Source organism: Otolemur garnettii, unplaced genomic scaffold (assembly GCF_000181295.1).
Source record: "Otolemur garnettii isolate 467f Iridium unplaced genomic scaffold, OtoGar3 scaffold00167, whole genome shotgun sequence".
In the NCBI taxonomy this organism is placed as follows: Eukaryota; Metazoa; Chordata; class Mammalia; order Primates; family Galagidae; genus Otolemur; species Otolemur garnettii.
The window spans coordinates 943,278-961,614 of record NW_003852562.1 but is presented as its reverse complement, the minus strand read 5'-3'; the positions used below and the strand labels follow the sequence as shown (position 1 = coordinate 961,614).

The following is an 18,337-nucleotide window of genomic DNA, read 5'->3' as shown; positions in this document are numbered from 1 at the left end:
TTAGATATTTCTGTTTTTATCAAAGACAAAATGTTACTATTAATTGTAAGTTGGAGGTAGCATATTATTCTCCCTCTTCTAGATTAAGAAAATGTTTAATAAGTTTATTCTAATACTAGTTCCTAGATAAATATCTGTTATTAACATGTATCTTCAAAACCTTTCTTTCTATAAAAGTAATCTTAAGTCTATGACCAAATGTTTGCCTTAAATTCTTAAGTAAATGTTCAAGTTTTGGTTTTGTTGTATTTGTGGTTTCTTTGTTTCAATAGGTCACAGATTTTTATCTGAGGGGATCTGGAAATTTAAGCAGATCTAGATCATTGATTCTGTTTGTCCACAAGTGTTTTCTCTTTTTCTGGTCTCATCTTAAAGAGCATAGAAAATTCACAAAGTTATCTCTGACCTTTTAAGATAATGTGTTGCCTTTTCTCATTTGCATATACTAGCAGATCTGTTTAATAATTATACAATTTAGCCTCTCTGGTCCTTTGTTCCCACTGAGGATAATTAATTAGTTGATACACATTTACCTAGTCCCTTGAAGTTCATTTTAATAAGATCTGTCCGGCAACGCCAGTGGCACAATGTAATGAAGACTAATAATCTTATATTTCTCTTCTTCAATGGTAGCTAATTATTAATATTAACTTATGTTTATAAGCAAAATTTCTCCTCACAATTAAGTTTAAACATCTGAAGAATAGTGAAAGTATGCTTGAAATAAAGTATTCCCAAATCAAGTTGTGTAGCTCCTGACCAGTTCACTTCATCGAGACTCCCCTAACTTTTGTCTTTTAACAGATTTTTCATTGAGTCCATCTGCTTCTATCCATATCAACCTGGTCCAAACTCACACTCTTCTAGTGGAATCACTGGGTCTCAAAAATCTTATAGCCGTGCTAAAATATTGATCCCTTGCTTAGTCTATAGAGTTCATTTTTTAAAAAGCAGCCCAAAAATGTACTCTGAACCATAAATGAAATGGAAAAAAAGTGGGGGGGGGAGGTGTTTTCTGAAGGGCCACAGAAATAGTCTGCATAATTTACAGGAACATGTAGATTCATTTTGTAAACTCTGAAGCCCTTAATCTAGACTGGTATGATATCAATACTACATACGATTTATTTTTAGGAATTGATGACAATCCAGAATTCTTAGGTTTAAGAAATCAGACATTAATAAAGTTTCAGATCACATAAATACATAACTATTTTTGTTCTAAAGAAATTATTATCCAGATCATAGTTATCACTGTCTCAGAAATTAAAGTTTGTTAAGTAACAAATTCTTTCTTATTCATAACTTATCAATCCAAGTAGCTTGACAGGGCTATACTACCAAAAGAAAACTTTACAATCACAGGAAACCTAAGTCCAAGTTATAACCCAGGAGATTCAAAAATCTCACAGTATTAAAGTAATCTCATATTTAGTGTCTCAGAAATATTACATAAAATAACAAGTACCTGTTTCAGTGTCTGTGATGAAAATTACTGGTAATATGGCTCACATATTATTAAGTATATTAAATATAAGAAATACACTCTTAAATATATAAAAGTAATTAGAGTTCTTAGATTTTAGATTATATATGAAAGAATGCACCCTTTTTATCATTGTAATTGTAAACCTAAATCTGCTGATTAGCCAAATACATTTTCCTGTTCTTATAAAAGCCTGTCACATAGGTGAGAAGACCATACACCATAATTTGTCAATATGCAATATTACTTAATAGTCAAATAAAATTCAAACAAAAAAATGCTCATTAGTATAGAAAATTGAGGGAAACTACTAATTTAGTTCTACTAATTTAGCTAAGATGAATTTTGTATTTTGGTTTAAAAGATAAGATCTATTTCTTTTCCTAAAAAGAAGAAAAAGAGGAAGACTAGCGTTTCTTACTAAGAACTAGTGTTCAGAGGGTTTTGTGTACAAAAACCCATTTAATTTTCACAGCAGTCCTCCACAGGTCAAGGCAAATACTATTATTACCACCAGTTTTAGAAATAATGATGCAGAGGTCAAGAGCTTAAGTAACTTGCATAAGGTTAAGTAAGAAGTATATAAAGTATTTCCTTAAAACACATCGTATAACAATAACTGAGAAAATGACATGAAAAAAAAAAAACACATCGTATATAGTTTGAACTAAAACACCCCAAACAGTATATTTAAATATGTATATGTGTATGCATGTGTACTAAAATCATGTAAAAATGAGATCTTCTATTTATAACTCAATTTTTACACTGATTTTATCATTATTAAGTCTATGAATATGCATAATAATTTTAGTTTAATTTATAGATAGTCTATGTGTGACCAGAAATCATTCTGGTAAGTTACAGAGGGGCCTGATAAATAGAAAGCTTTGAACACGGTTTTACTTCAGTTTGGACCTTTCCTTATGTTTTCTCCATTTCGTTTGGCATTTTCTAATTTTAACAAAGACAAAATGTTCCACAAAGTTCTGTGCCTTTAAATGTCACACAGTTTTCTTTTTCACTTTTAGTTCCCTTTCTTCCCAAGCTGTTCATCTCAAGAGGCAAGTTAAATGTGTGTGACTACTAATTACCTAGCTTATTATGTATTGTAACAAATGTCTAATATGATTATAATATAGAAGTATGCCAACCAATAATTATTATATTAATAACACCTACATTAATTCATTTAAATGCTTTTGTAGTTTATAGTGATTCACCAAAGTGAATTAGCACCTAATTCTAATTCTAAGTCACGTTAGTCCACGTGCAACTAAAGATTTCAATTTAATAATTATAATTTTACTTAAAACATTGAGATTAATTAGTATAATTCAGTGGATTTCTAATCTAAAATCTTTATTATTTTAACTTGAAACTTAGCAAGTTCCTTCTTCAAGTAATTATTGAGTAATTGAAATTTAAGATTAACTCAAATGTATGTGAATTGACAGGTGAAGGATTTAATTCAGCTGTTAGAACGTCCCCTAATGAAAAGTATTTCATTTATTTTGGAGTGGTTGTCCTGGCACATCTGTTGAGTGACAATGGAAATATTTTACTTAATAGAATTAGCATTTATGTAGAGTCCTTTGTTACTTCCAAAAGTTTGTAATTTTACTAATTTAGGGAATACTGAGTTCTCAGTGATGATGATGGTCCTTTATGCTTTATCAGTTCTGTAAATGATAATACTTTTTTTTTGTATAAATATATGTTACAGCATTCCAGCCATGTGCTTAATGTCTACTAACTTGAAAGTTCCACAGGCCTAAGCTGATGTCCAAACTTCTTTCTTCACCTAAAATACTTTCCCATTTCTCTCTTTTATATCCTCTTCTATCCCCACCTATCAAAGACTCTATCCCCCTTTTTTTTTTCTTTTTTTCAGTTTTTTTGGCTGAGGCTGGGTTTAAACCCACCACCTTCAGCATATGGGGCCAGCGCCCTACCCTTTTGAGCCACAGGCACCACCCAACTCTACCCCTTTTTAATTCCCAGTTAAAACACTTGTAAAATATTCACTGGCCAGTCTTACATTTTTGTTAATAGTTTTGGGGGGACAGCTTTACTGAATATAACACACACCATGTAATTGACTCGTTTACAGCATACAATTTAGTGATTTTAGTGTATTCACAAAGTTATGCAACCATCACCAAAATCAGTTTTAAAACATTTTATTAGCCCTAAAGGTAACCTCCTATCTTTGGCTATGCCCCCAGTTTTCCTAACCCCCTCCTGCAGTCCTAGGCAACCACTGATATACTTTCTGTCTCTATAGATTTGCCTGTTCTGGATGTTTTATATAAACAGAGTCATAAATAGCCTTTTGTGTCTGGCTTCTTTTGCTTAAGATGCTGTTGTTAAGGTTCAGCTATGTTGTGGCATCTGTGTTCTTTTTGGGGGGATATTCCTTCATATGGATATACCGTGTTAATTCATTAGTTGATGGACATTTGACTTGTTTCCACCTTTTAGCTATTAATGATGAATCCTTCTATGAACATTAATGTAAAAGATTTTATATGGACATATGTTTTCATTTTTCTTGGGTGCATACTTAGGAGGGGAATTGCTTGGTCAAGTAATAAATCTACGTTTAACTTTTCAAAGAATTGCTAGGCTATTTACCAGAGTCACACCATTTTATATTCCTATCAGCAGTAAGAAATGTACCTTTGATACATTATATAAGTATTTTTATAATTATGTAAGTAATTTAAACAAAAAACAAAAAATAAACAAAACTTATTTTGAGGTGTTGAGATGAAGTATTTTAGAGCTTGAATTATCAAACTGCTCATACTAACTGAATTATTCAAATGACTATTCAGTTTATCACTTGAGTTCCAGGATAGGAATACCTAAAGTTATTTTAAGTAAATATCTCTGTGGGTCCCCATTGATAAGACCAAAACATTACCTCTACTCTTAAACAAAAAAAATTCTCTAGCACATAAAAAATTTTATAACCAATAGATTATAGTATTGCTTTGAATTGTTTTAAAAAAGAATAACTAGGGAAATAGAAATATAGGAAAGAATTATTAGAATGCTAAGAGGTAGATTTCTTTTTTAATTTGGGCTTTCAAAGTAGTAGGTTTGTAATTCTTTACACACAGACAGTAATTTAAAAATTTGAAACTCAGAGAAATGAATTATGTTAATTAAGAATGAAAAAATATAGAAACAAGGAGCCCTATTAGAAGGCTCTCCTAAGTGCCAGTCACCACCCTGGTGACTTGCAATGTTGACATGACAGTTATCACCTGTACTTTCCCTGATGGTCAGAAAGCAGTATGTTTTCAAACTTTCTTCTCATAAACTGGTTGGATTGTTTCCCTTTCCTATTGTCTCTGTTGTTCTACTAACTCAGAGTGAAATCAGATACCTAATGAAGAAAAGCAGGGAGAAGAGTTATTTGGAATGTTTCAGGTTGGCCATTTCTGCCTCCCTGAGTCTCTCTTTGATGCCTTCCACTTGCCCGTTGACTTGCTCATTAAGGTCTCTTGGATAGCTAGTCAGGATATAGAATGCTGTGCTCTAAGACTGTGACAAAAACAATGCATATGCAAATTATTTCTGCTACCACCACTGCTGGGTAGCTTAAATACCCAGGAAGTTATGGCATGTACAATGTATCTTCCCCCAGAAACGAAAGTAAACAACTGAGATGAAGAGCTAGATAGGTTAGACCTTCAGTGTTCTAACCTGAAATATCCAGATACCAGAGGCAAAGTTATTTTATATAAATTGAGTGCTACCTATAAAATGAGCTAGGAAGGAGAATAAAGCTAAATATAGAACATATGGGAAGAAGAGAGAACTCAAGTTTCTGGGAAAATATCATACAATTAAAGAAACAACAGAATTCTAAAAACTAAGAGTATTTCTGAGAAATATATTCTTTAAAACAGAAAGAGTATGGACCAAGAGCACAGATAATTTTGTTATAATTACTTAGTGTAGGAAGATTAGGTACCATAGAAAAGAACAAACATGTCTCGTGTTACATACATAAACACAGACAACACCGGCTCAGTCTGCTTAAGGCTAACTCCTGCATGGCCTACAATTCTAATATAGTGAATCTAACATTCTTTCCCTAATAGAACTTGTATGTTTTTAAAGTTTCTGTCCTCCTATATTTATTTTTGTGTTGTTTTAGTTACAGAGTCTCACTAGAACTGATTTAACTTGATACTTGCATTTAGGGGGAAAATGTCTTTTAAACATTCTGGATTCTCTAAAATGCATTTTGCTCAGGATTTTCCCCTTAATTTTTAAACCCATGAGTATTTCTAGGGAAATTTAATCCATATGTCCCTGACTCACTCACACTTAACTCATCAAAATGTTGTTTAGTAAAAGCTATTTGATGTTGAAAAAGCCTTCAGAGTCTTTATGTGTCTTTCTTCTCTCTAGTGAAGCATTTGCTTTGCCAGTCATAAGCCCAAAGGGTTCACATTCAGCTTCACACACAGAATTCCTGAAGCTCTTACAGACAATATCAACACAGACTCATTTCTTACTAAAACTAAAATACTTACATTTCTAACTTAATTTTTTAATTGGTTAAAGAGCTATAAAAATAAACAGTTTCACCTTGAATATCAAGCCCTCTTTGCCTCCTTTAATTATTTTTACAAAGTCTCTAAGGTCATTTGAGAGTCTACAAATATTTTATTATAATTCATATTTCTGTATTTCCTAAAATATATGTTCCTTTCAACCATGGATTCTATAGTCTGTAAACACTTATAAGATACTCTTAATTGTAACAACATTCCTTCTAACCAGACTGTGTAAATTAAAAACAGAATAAGAGGACACAATTCAACTATGTTTATTAGACATTGTCTTAGTCCGATTTCTGTTACCTATAACAGAATACCTGAAACTGGGTAATTCATAAGAAAAGGAATTTATTTCTTACACTCTTGTTCATTTCACTACATCAATGTTATTCCGATTCCAAATTGTAAACCACTAGTGGGTTAACAAATCAATTAAGTGGGCTATTATTAGCATTATATGTAAACAAAATAAAAGAAAAAATCCAGGAGTTTGAGTTTGCTGTGAGCTACCATGTTTCCCCCAAAATAAGACCCACCCAAAAAATACACCCTAGCAGGATTTCTATGCATTTGTTAAATATAAACCCTACCCCGATAATAAGACCTAGTGATGGATGTGGCTATGCAGAATATATGCATAGCCTCGCCCTGCATTTCGGAACAGAGCAGTAAGGAAGATAGGAATACCTTTTTATCTGCCACAGCTCCTTTTGCCAAGCTGTTCACACTTGCGCGGGTGTGCATGTGGTAACCACAGTCGCAGGCATCCTATTGCGCACGTGCGAATGGCTAGGGGGAAGGAGTTCATGCATCACTAGCGCCAGCCCCACCAACAAAGTTGGCTCCCCCTGTCAGGTTCCAGAAGAAGATGACTTAATTGTATTTGAATAAATGTAGGTTGTTGTATTATACTTAATAAAAAGAAGGCATCACCTGAAAATAAGTCCTAGTATGTCTTCTTGAGAAAAAATAAATGTAAGACAGTGTCTTATTTTCGGGGAAACATGGTAGGATGATGCCATAGCCTTCTAGCCTGGGCAACAAAGTGAGAATCTGTCTCCAAAAAGAAAAAAAAAAAAAAAAATATATATATATATATATGTGTGTGTGTGTGTGTGTATATATATATATATAAAGGAGAGAGAAAGAAAGAAAAAGAAAAAAAGAAAATAATTTATTAGAATAGAAAATGTCAAAAGTCACATAAAGTAAAGACAAAAATTGGAAAGGCCTATTGGGCCCTTATTCTCTGAGGGTAGACTATGTCTTAATTCAAATGGGATGTGGTTATCCAAGCAACACAAATATTTATTGAATATCTACCATATGATATGCAAGACATAATGGTGAGTGTGTGGAGTAGAAAGACACATATGATAAAAGTTCTGCTGTCCAGGAAGTTATAGTCTAGAGGAAGAACAGATAGTGAAAAAAGAAATTAGCCTAGAGACACAAAGGAAATTATGATAACATAAAATAGGGTCCTTGAATAAAATGGATTCTGGAAAGCCTTCCTAGAATGGGCTTCTTCCTATCTTGAGTCTTAAAGAATAAGTGAGATTTATAAATATTTAGAGAATTGTTACAAACAGCAAGAAACCTCATAATGCTAAAACATCACCTTCTATGGGAAATTACATTAGTTCTAAATTATTTAGGTAAAAGCATGAGGCAGGGGGACACCGAGGTGGAGACTGACAACCTTGCTAGAGGAGGGAGCCTTATCCGACATAGGGAACCTGGATTTAATCCTGAATACCACAAAGAGACAGTCAAGTATTTTAAGCATGGTAGTGATAAGATCAGATACATAGACACACACAGAAGGTGCCCAAAAATGTATACATATTTTGAGAAAGGAAAAAACTATATTAAATGTGTAATACTCAAGTCACATTTGACTTCTGCAGTTAAAAGAGATACAAGATACAATATATAAGCTACAAAACACTATTGGTATATATTATTATAATTTGAATACAGTTTTTTCCTTTCTTAAAATGTTTATACATTTTTTGGCACCCCGTGTATATACAGTAGAACCTCCATAGTTGACCACCTCACCACATTGACCACTTCCTTAAGTTGACCTAATTTTCATAGACCAGACATGAGCTACTTGTACGTATCAATACAGCAGCCCTAGTTCCTTATGTTGGCCATCTCTGTTGTGTTGACCAGTTTGTGTCAGTCCCTTGGGTGGTCTACTTACAGAGGCCTACTATATTTTTTTAAATCATTCAGGCTTTAATGTAGCATGTAATTTTAGGATGCTCAAACTTGAGGTAAGAGAGCCATAACAGAAGGCTGTTGTCCAAACCATAGGTGATGAGAGCCTGAAATAAATAGGTGGTAAGCAGGGATGAGGAAAATGGGACAGCCACAGAAAACAACTAGGAGGTACGAAGCAGAGGATGTGACCACTGACTAGTGCCAGGAGTAAGAATGAGGGAGGCTGAGAACAGTGGTACAGAAGCTAGGAACTACGACAGCAATGTGAAGATGCAGGGTCTTTGGGGTAGAGGAATAAAGATGATTGGCTGAGCTTGGTCTGTTGGATGTCTACAGTTTTCAAAAGGAGATAAAAGTGTGACACTTTTGAAAGCCAAGTTGGGCCTGGTGTTCATAAAAACTCCTGAGATCACCCAGGGAAAGTGAGACTATAAACAGAGAAGAGCTGTAGACCAAATTCACTTGCCCTGCAGAATGGGTATAAACATCAGCCCTGGAGGAAGAGTATGGAAAAAATACCAAGCAGGAAGTCAACAATGAGAGAACAAGAGAGAACCATGAGCTCTGGAAGTCAGGGACTCTGGTGTAGCATTTTTAAAATTGATGTTCCTTGAAACACAGGTATTTTGAAACTTTACAGTTAAATGTGTTTAGAAAATTTGTGTTTTAAAAATCAGTTACAAGGTGTGACAATTAAGTTGGTGAACTTGCTACAGTGCACTTACATTGGTAGCACTGTCCAAAAACCAGGTAAGATTTCATAACCTTGGCATATCAGTGTCATATAGCTGTGCTCCTGTCAACGTGTGGTGATGTCTTGCTAAGTGACATTCATTATGGTTGTCTGTTTGGGGGTGGCACCATAAGAATGTGAGAGCTTGAATTAGAGCAATGAATAAACATTAAATATCTTGTTAAACTTAGCAAGAGTGGATGTGAAGTCAGAGATAATGCCATGAAGAATGTAGCAGTGTACAAAATGGATTAAATGTTTTTCTGCGGGGAAAGTGTCACTGATGAGAGAAGTCAGGGCAGCCAGTAATTGATGAAAACATTGCAAAAATTCTTTGAATCAAAATCATCAGCTGACTGTGAGAAGCATGGCATACCAAGTAAACATAGATAAAAAAAAAAAACAGAAAAATCATAACTAAAAATCATAGCATGAGAGAGGTGTGTGCAAAAATGGGCTCTTGCATCACAACAGTGCACCAGCTCTCACAGCACTGTCTGAGAGGGAGTTTTTAGCCAGTAAAGAAATACTGTATTGGAACACTCTTCCTGCTTACCTGATCTGACCTCTGAGTGACTCTTTCTTTACCCAAAGATAATGGAAATATCTAAGATATTTTTATGACATTTAGGACATCAAGGGTCCCGATGACATTCAGGACTACAAGAGCTCTGATGGCCATTCCAGAAAAAGAGCTCTAAAATTGACATCAGTGTATAGCTTCCCAAAGGGAACCCTTCAAAAGTGACTGTAGTGCTATTCAGCAATGAGGTATGTAGGACATTTTCTAGGATGAGTGCATGAATGTTATTGTCAGAACCTGTACACAGATTTGTTTTTTTAATTGAAGGACTTTTTCAGGCCTTTAACTTATTATTTAATGAGTATTTCCCAAACACCTTTGGTTCAGTACAGGTTGGAAGTAAATCCAAAGGAGTAAATAGGAGAAGGAACTAAGAGATGGAAGCTGAGATGCTTCACAAAGAAAAGACACAGGTAGTGACAGGGGTCAGGTGAGAGTAGGACCAAGAGCATAGGTAGAGAGAACTAAGTACCATGAACAGTAGGAAAAATGGACCCATTTCCTGAAACTGCTGAAGAACAGATAAGGATAAATGCAGATGCAGAAAACTGTTAGATAGAGGAAGACATCAAGACAAGTGACAAAATTTTTCTCCGACATATGAATACTTCCAATTATGTAATCAGGATGGACAGGTGTACATGAGTGAATTTTTCTAGGAAAAGGCCATGTGTTTAACCATCTTCACAAAAGGGTGTGACCCCCCCCCAACAAAGGGCCAACACCATTGGGCCATACTGTAATTTCTGAGCTCTCATCTTTGATTCTCTAACCCAGTGGTTCTCAACCTTCCTAATGCTGCAGTCCTTTAATACAGTTCCTGTGGGTCACAACCCACAGGTTGAGAACCACTGCTCTAACCTGTAAAGTCTGACATTCAAGTTTTTGTGTGCTTTTTCTGTTTCATCTCATGCTGTTGTAGTTAAACATCCTAATCTCTGGCCAACTTATTTACTGTTCATTAAGGCCTGCAACTGTGTATTTGTTCAAACTATTCTTCCCTCCTTTATGCATCAATCTGCCCAAATCCTTCCCATCCATCACAGCCCACTTCACTGCCATCATTCCATCCCAGCTACTCTTTCCCCCTCCCAAAAGGGCTAGAAATCATCACTGCTCCCTGAAGTCTATGGAATTCTTTTTCTGTCCATTGCTTGGTGGGAGGCAATATACATGACAAATACCCTGACTTTGCAATCAGGTAACAAGATTTGAATTCTGTCTCTATCATTGGCCACTTGTATGGTCTTCTCTACTGTACCCCTCAGTCTTATTTTCTCATCTGTAAAGTGGAGATGACAGTAGTGCTATCAAATAAGGTTGTTAAAAGGAATAAATAATTCATGTAAAGTACTTTATACTATTCTTAGTTATACCCTTTCTCCCTATGTCATATTTATTTGTGCATTCTTTATCCTATACTATAAGCTCTTAGTAGGTAAAATCCATGTCTCATAGATCACTGTATTCATTCTCTCCTAGTGCCCAAAACAACACAAGTTCATTCAATAATTGTTGTTGACTACATGAATGAATTTGTGCCTAGTTAAATATGTCTCTATACCTTTAATTTACAATGAAGGAACAATTTAACACTAGGGAAACATGGCAATTATAAAATTAGACCATCTAAGATAGTAATAGTATATATGTGAGACAGGTAACGTGACCAATTGTATTATAATTCTCATTGGTTTTCAGCATAATTTTTATATTTACTCTAAAATTCAGTATCTTTCATATTTTAAGGAAAAAATTTGAAATTTCAGAAAAATTGACCAAAGATATCTTCTATTTTATGTGGCTTTTTCTATGATATATGAATGCAATAATAGTGTATAACATTTTCTGTATTCAATTCCATAAACAAAGATTGCATATTAGGTGACAGATACTGCATTAGTTGTAGAAGATAATGCCCATCTTCAAGTATCTTGTGCTACATGAAAGAAACAGAGTTTTAAACTCATATATTAATATATTATAAGTGCTGCAATAAAGATATGCCCAGGAAACTGGAAATATAAATCCAACATAGGGGTACAAAGATTTAAATCTTATCCTCTGGTTTATTCACTCACCTAGCCTAATAGAATTTTATTCTGCCTATTTATTAAGTGATATCTGGACCTAGAGCCATAAAGGAGTCAATATCCCTCCATAACATACAAAAATGTATTCCTTACATTGTACTAAATATAACTAAAAATAGAAATCTCAGCAGGCTGACCTATGAATACCAAAGCAGAGCTAGTTATGACACTGAACATTAAAACTATGACTTTTTTAGTATGGGTACTAAATTTGGTGCTATTTTACTTAGAATGCATATGCTTTGTAAGCTTTTCTTGTATAAATCATTCATTGCCTTTGTAGAAAATGCAGTAGCTTTTTGTTGGTTTCTTGGAACTTATAGCATTACCTGTTCAACAGATAAATTAGAAAATATAAATTGGAGGCTAAACTTGATAGAGCCTATCAGATTGTATCTTGCTACTTTTTAACATTATTTATTATAAATACATTAAATAAGATGAGATTTTAGATAATAGTGTAAAAATAGATATTCTATAATGATGAACAGACATTATGCTGAATTGTAGTATTCAGTTGCTCATATAAGAGGGCTGTCTTCTTCCCCTGTCTGTTTCAGACTGTGGTTGAGTTGAGTTTTTCCAGAGGTGGGTTTACTTAGCATCTGTCTCATTTTATACAATAATAATCTAAGGAAACCATGAACTCCAGGGATGATTGGTTATCATTAATCTCAATATTATGCTGAAGAAGTCACCCAAGAGCATCACGAGTCCAATTCCTGAACACAGTCACCCTTTATGTAAAATTTGGATGGATAGAATGTTTATAATGGGTAGTTCAGGGAGCATTGTCTGTGTGTGACTGTGTCAGGCAGACTTAGTGCTGAAATTTAAATTCATAACCCTGGAGGTATGTATTCTATGAACTATTCAAGTATTTTTTTTTATTTGAATAAAAACATCCTATAGCTATTTCCATGCTAGGAAGGTTTTTCTAACATTTTAGAGTATTTTTAATCTGATAATTTATTTGGACAACTATCAATATTCTCTATATGTAAAGAAATCAGTCAACATCTAGAGATTTTTGACTATGACTTTTGTTATTTCCTTGAGTTATTTCAAACCCTTACAACCCTGGGAATCATCCCAGATGATAGAAAGCTAAGATTCTTTGCAGTAGTTTTCCAAGTACTTCCATCTCGTTTAGGCACATACACAAGAACCTCCATTTTCTTAATACCTTAAGCTTTCCCAGGATTCCAAAACAAAGTTCCAAGTTTCTCATATTCTTCAGTAATTTATTTTAAATTGTTTTTGAGATTAAAGCATCTTATTTTTATAATTCTGTGATATTCTTTTAAATTGATAATGCCATACTTAAAAATAATATGAATACAAATATGTGATACGTATTTTCGATATATTCAGTCACTCATGCTATGGTGCGATTTATTTCCCTACAAATTTTATCACATTATAGTATTTGTCTTAAACTATTTTGGAATAATATTCTTTTGTTTTTGTTTCATTTGGAAGGAGGGGTTTGGAAACAATCTCTCACCCTGTCACCCAGGCTGGAGTGCAATGGCACAATCATAGTTCACTGTAACCTGGAACTCCTGGGCTGAAGCCATCCTTCCTGCCTCTACCTCCCAAGTAGTTAAGACTACAGGTGCATGCCACTAGGTCAGGCTAATTTATTTTTTTTTAGTAGATGATGTCTTACTATGTTGCCTAGGCTGCTATCAAACTCCTGGGTTCAAGCCATCATTCCTCCTTAGCCTCCCAAAGTGCTGCAATTATAGACACCAGCCACTGTACCCAACCTGAGATAATATTCTCTTATACTGAACATAAAGAATTTTGGATTAGTTTAAGTTCTTACAAATAATGTCGGGATTATAAGTTTAATAATTCTATCAAGATTAGTCAATGTTTATTATCCCAAAATAACAGTCTTTTACATGTTCTAAAACTAAATTGAACATGTAGTTTCAGAGTGATTGAGGTTGCAGAAAATCCATATAGCTAATAAAACTTTTATTAATACTAAATACTTAATTTCTGCATACAAGAAAAAGAAAAGCAGCCCTTGACCTTTAGGAACTAGCCTGATCTATATCCAGACCTCAGGATTGCTGGGAATTGGCCTGGCGCTCACAGCTAGTCCATGGTGTTCTCTCGTCAGATATAAACAACCTCACAGAATGCTAACATCAGATGGGCTCACATGATGACAATGTGAGACAAAAAACAGCTTTATAATTTGTCTAAGCACCGAAACAAGGTCACTGTGCATACCACAGAAAGACCAAACATCTCCCTCTTTTCCTGATCCTAGTGATGGCTACATCTTGTCCATTATAGCTTTAGCATACATCTAGTCTCTCCTTCCTCTAGATAAGATTGATTAAGATCGCAATCACAGAACTATCACTGATCTCAGACAGAGCTCAATGCAAGTTCAAAGCCCTGCTGTCCTAAACTCTTCCTAAAATCCCTTTAGGCCAGATCTTACACTGCTTCCTTTAACACCCTCTCAGTTGCTCCATGGCTCCTGTGGTTTTCAGTCTCTCCCATTGCAATGAGCAATAAACCCAACTTGTTCAGCTACAAATGTGTTCCTGGTGGTTTCTGGCAAGAGAGCAGTGGCATAGCCATAGCTTAAAATTTGTGAATATTACACTATTAGCTAAATACAAATATAAAAGAATTTTTAAACTGTAAAGTTTAAATGTCAATGTATTATCAAGATTTCTAGGCTAAAATTTTGATTTTTTTATCAGGATAATACAAACCCACAAGTATTTAACATTCTGCTTTTTAAATATATGTGATGAATAGTTCCCTTTTGAGACACAAAACATAGACATTTCTATTCCAGGTCCACGATGAGTTTTACCATCCCAACTGATTGAAGATCCTATGGCTCTAAAGAGAAGTTCGTTATTTTAAAGATTCCTTTCATGCTTAGGTGATCTTTGTTCTAGTTCAGTTTTTAAATTAAATTAATACCAAGTAATACCCTTATCCTTTCAAAAATAGTACTGGATCAACATTTTTTAAGCATTATATTATCAGTTTTTAAAATTAAATAAGTTATTTTTCTTTTTTAATTATCACTTTAGATGGTGTAAATTTAAATTATTTTATGTATCAATACAATAGGTCCCTTCTATTTAATTACCCTTTAATATAACACTTCTATGTGTGTGGAGAACGTTATTATAATTAATTCTTTTATTGCTATAGTAATTGGGATCAATATATTTATAGTTTGTCTTTAAGGCATCAAGCAAAGTTTAGGAGGTTAAGGATATAGTTATTTAAATTATTTTCTAGAACAGAATCAGCTACCTCACCATCTTGCTGCCATCCAGAGATGCTGCCCTGTTTATACTATTTTTATTTGGAAAGGGATCCAATGTTTTCAATAACCAGGTAGCATGTGGAAGATCTGCTGGTTTGTGGTTGTGCCTTATGTAAACATTTTAATATCGGATCCTTAAAATCCAGAGGCTCCCCCAAAGGGGATTAAAACTAAATCCCCTCTCTCTATTGCAGTAGTGGATTAACTGTGTATTCTCTCTGTGGCTGCTTTGCTCCCTGAAGGCTACAACAAAAAGACTCAGTGCTCCTTAAACATGCTGTAATTGGAGATTTCCAAAGGACAGGAGTAAAAATGACACACTATTAAGGTGGAATATTTTCTGATGAATCTTTCTTAAAGAAGGACCAGTTCAAAGCCCTTGTATAAACTCCCAAATAATCTAATCTCAACAGAAGTGGAATTAAAAAGAGGCGCAGTCTCCTTTCAGAAACCCAGAGAAATAAGTGGAGAAAATATGTCCCTGTTAAAGGTTCATGGAATTATGTGCTTAAAATTTGTGATATAATTCAGTAAATCAGTAGGTATGGTTTTGTTCATGTGTTTCATGATTCTCGTTTTCAGTTTTCCCATTTTGGATATGTTAGATTGCCTTTGAGGAGAAAGAAAAGGTTCAACATTTTTAATGCATTTGACCATAAGTTTTCTCCAAATGCCAGAAAACTGTGTTAAACCATAAATCACTAATCCAAAGACTTCTCCGAGATTTTAGCAAGGCCCAACCGGGTATAAGATAACATTTTGTTCAGGGTATGAATCACATCACCTTCTTTCTCACCTCACTTCAATCTAGAGTAAACCGCATTGATTTCTCCAGAAGGGAAATACAAAAAGTAACATCCTGAGGAGCGTCCTGGTTGCTTAAGGGTTAAGGGAGCGGTTCGAACCGGCCGGAGCGTTGGGGGATTCCGCGGCGGGCGCTGAGGCTGGAGGCGCCGCCAAGCGCGCGCGCAGACCCTCCAATAAACACAAAGGAGGGCCTGGGGAATAGAAACCCAAATCCACTTGTAATCGTACAAGAGATTCGGGCATAATTACTTGAGCAACCTAGATTAAGATTGATGAGCCTTTAAAGTGGTTCTTCAGATCGACCGCCTCGCCCTTTGGAAAGGAAAACCTTGTGGAGCCGAGGTGGACCCCGCTCCGCCAGGCTGCGCGGGGAAAGCGCCGGCCCGAGGCGGAGGCCGGGAGTCCGCGGGCTCCGGGCTCATCTGGGCACCGAAAGCAGTGAAATGAACGCACGGGCTGTGCGTTAGTCTGACCCGCTGTCACGATCGGGGGAGAGCTGACACTGATACAGTTCGCTTCCTAGCCACCCCCTTGAACCCAGACGCAAGCCGGCCGAGTCCCCGCTACACCTCCAGCATCAGGAACGGCCGGCTTTGTGCAGGACGGTGGCAGATTCCGTGTGTGCTGTCCCAGAGCACACGAATTTGGTCACGGTCGCCCGCGCCCCGCCGGCCGGGTACCCTAGCGGTGGCGAGGACACTGGGGCGCGGGCGGGTCTGCGCACCGAGGGGCCCAGGACAGAGGCCTGCGCGGCCGCGGGATAGCTGGCTTTTTATTGCCTTTTTCCTACTGTTACTGAGACTCTTTTGAGTGAGGAAATGGAAAGGCTTATGAGGCGCCCTTGCTGCTGAAAAGTGAATAGGTTATATCTGAGTTCAAGTCACACTTTAGTCCAGGAGGGCGAAGAATGCCACCGTTGGGGGGGCTGGGGGGGGCCTTTAAACGGAGAATTTAAGTAGTACCCCTTTGGATTAATAGTCCAACATGTGAAATTAGCGATTCCCGACCTTAATTCAGCTTGAATTCGAAGTAAGGGCGCTAGTAGGGACTTTCAGTGACGCTTTAGTACCTTTTCTTTAAAAAGTTGTAAAGTAATACTTTCCAACGCTTTTTTGAGAATCGTTTTGTTCTAGCGTCTTAACATTTACTTCACTTGGCGGATCCTCTGTGAGAAAATGACTGCTAACTTTTTTTTCGTTCTTTTTTATATAAAAACTTTAATGTCCGTGTGTATGCGTATGTTTGTGTCGCGCCTTAGGACACCGATAATAATCTTCAAAATTCGCAATTCTCAGTACAGCGGATTTTATATATTTCGAAGCTTCCCACACACACACATCCTCTCGCCTCTCCTTGGGGAAAGCCGCTGTTGAGTGCACCGGCTTTGCACGATGACTGGTCTTTGGGGGCAGTGTGACTGCAGCGGAGGGTCTCTGGAAAGCCCTGCTGCTCAGTGGAGAACCCAGGCATTATGGAGCCGGTTCTGCGCTTTTAAGCTGGTTAATGGCAGCGCCTCACCAACCATGTAGGATTCCCAGGCGGAGGTTGAGCATTTATTCGGTATCCTGACCTCTTGGGTTTTTATGGAATTATTTATCTCTAGTCTTGTTAAAAGGTAATGTATAAAAGCCAAGAAGAGCTTATCTCACATGAAAATAGCTGGTCGCATAGTATAGGCAACATTGTTTTAGCTAATCTTTAACAATAAAAACCCAGGGTACCCTTCTGGGAGGGAGTGAGAGAGGGCCACTGGGTGCACCCTCACTCCCTTGCCCCTGTCTTGCAGGCCCAGTGGTTCTCAGCACCCCTGCCCAGCTCATCGCTCCCGTGGTAGTGGCCAAGGGGACTCTCTCCATCACCACGACAGAAATCTACTTCGAGGTAGATGAGGATGATCCTGCCTTCAAAAAGATCGACACGAAAGTGAGTTAAAGCGATTCCTTGTACAGTACTGGTGGCTTTGTGGCCCAAAGTGGTTTTCAATTTTGCTTGGTTTTAAGTGACAGTGGGGGAGGGGAGCACATTCTCCTCTTTCTCATAGAAAATAAAATGGATGAAATAACATATGCTTTCTTTAAGGAATTGAAGACTATATTAATGAGTTTAAATCCTGTATTACCAAAGCATGCACATTTTAAGTCTTTCTGTGAGTGCCTTTGTGTGCACTTGGGCAGATTTGGTAGTTAAGCCAATTGCTCCCAAGTCCTCGGGGTACAGCATTTCAGGTTGAGACTGACTAGGGAAGGTCTTAAGAAATTTCTTATTAAGATGACTTTAAATTTTCAGAACTACAGTTTATAGTATGAATTATTATTTATTGAAAAGTTATAAGGAAACTGGGGGGGAAGCCAATTAGATATAAATCCATCTCCATTATTACATCCATTTTTTTCATCTCTTGAAATTAGAATATAGGTTTTACATGGGGGCATAAGAGGTAAGAAATTGATTCTCTCAGCTTGGATTTTGAATGTGTATATATACAGCATGCATTGGCACTCAGA

At 36.2% G+C, this 18,337-nt stretch overlaps 1 protein-coding gene across 1 annotated transcript in view; it reads left to right on the top strand.

The window, feature by feature from the left end:
• The window catches only part of NBEA (neurobeachin), a 719,303-nt gene that overhangs the window by 493,324 nt on the left and 207,642 nt on the right, over positions 1 to 18,337 (top strand). Inside the window, exon 41 of the mRNA XM_003800132.3 lies at positions 17,620 to 17,756. Coding sequence (XP_003800180.1) covers positions 17,620 to 17,756 — 137 coding nt within the window. The remainder of the gene's footprint in view (positions 1 to 17,619; positions 17,757 to 18,337) is intronic.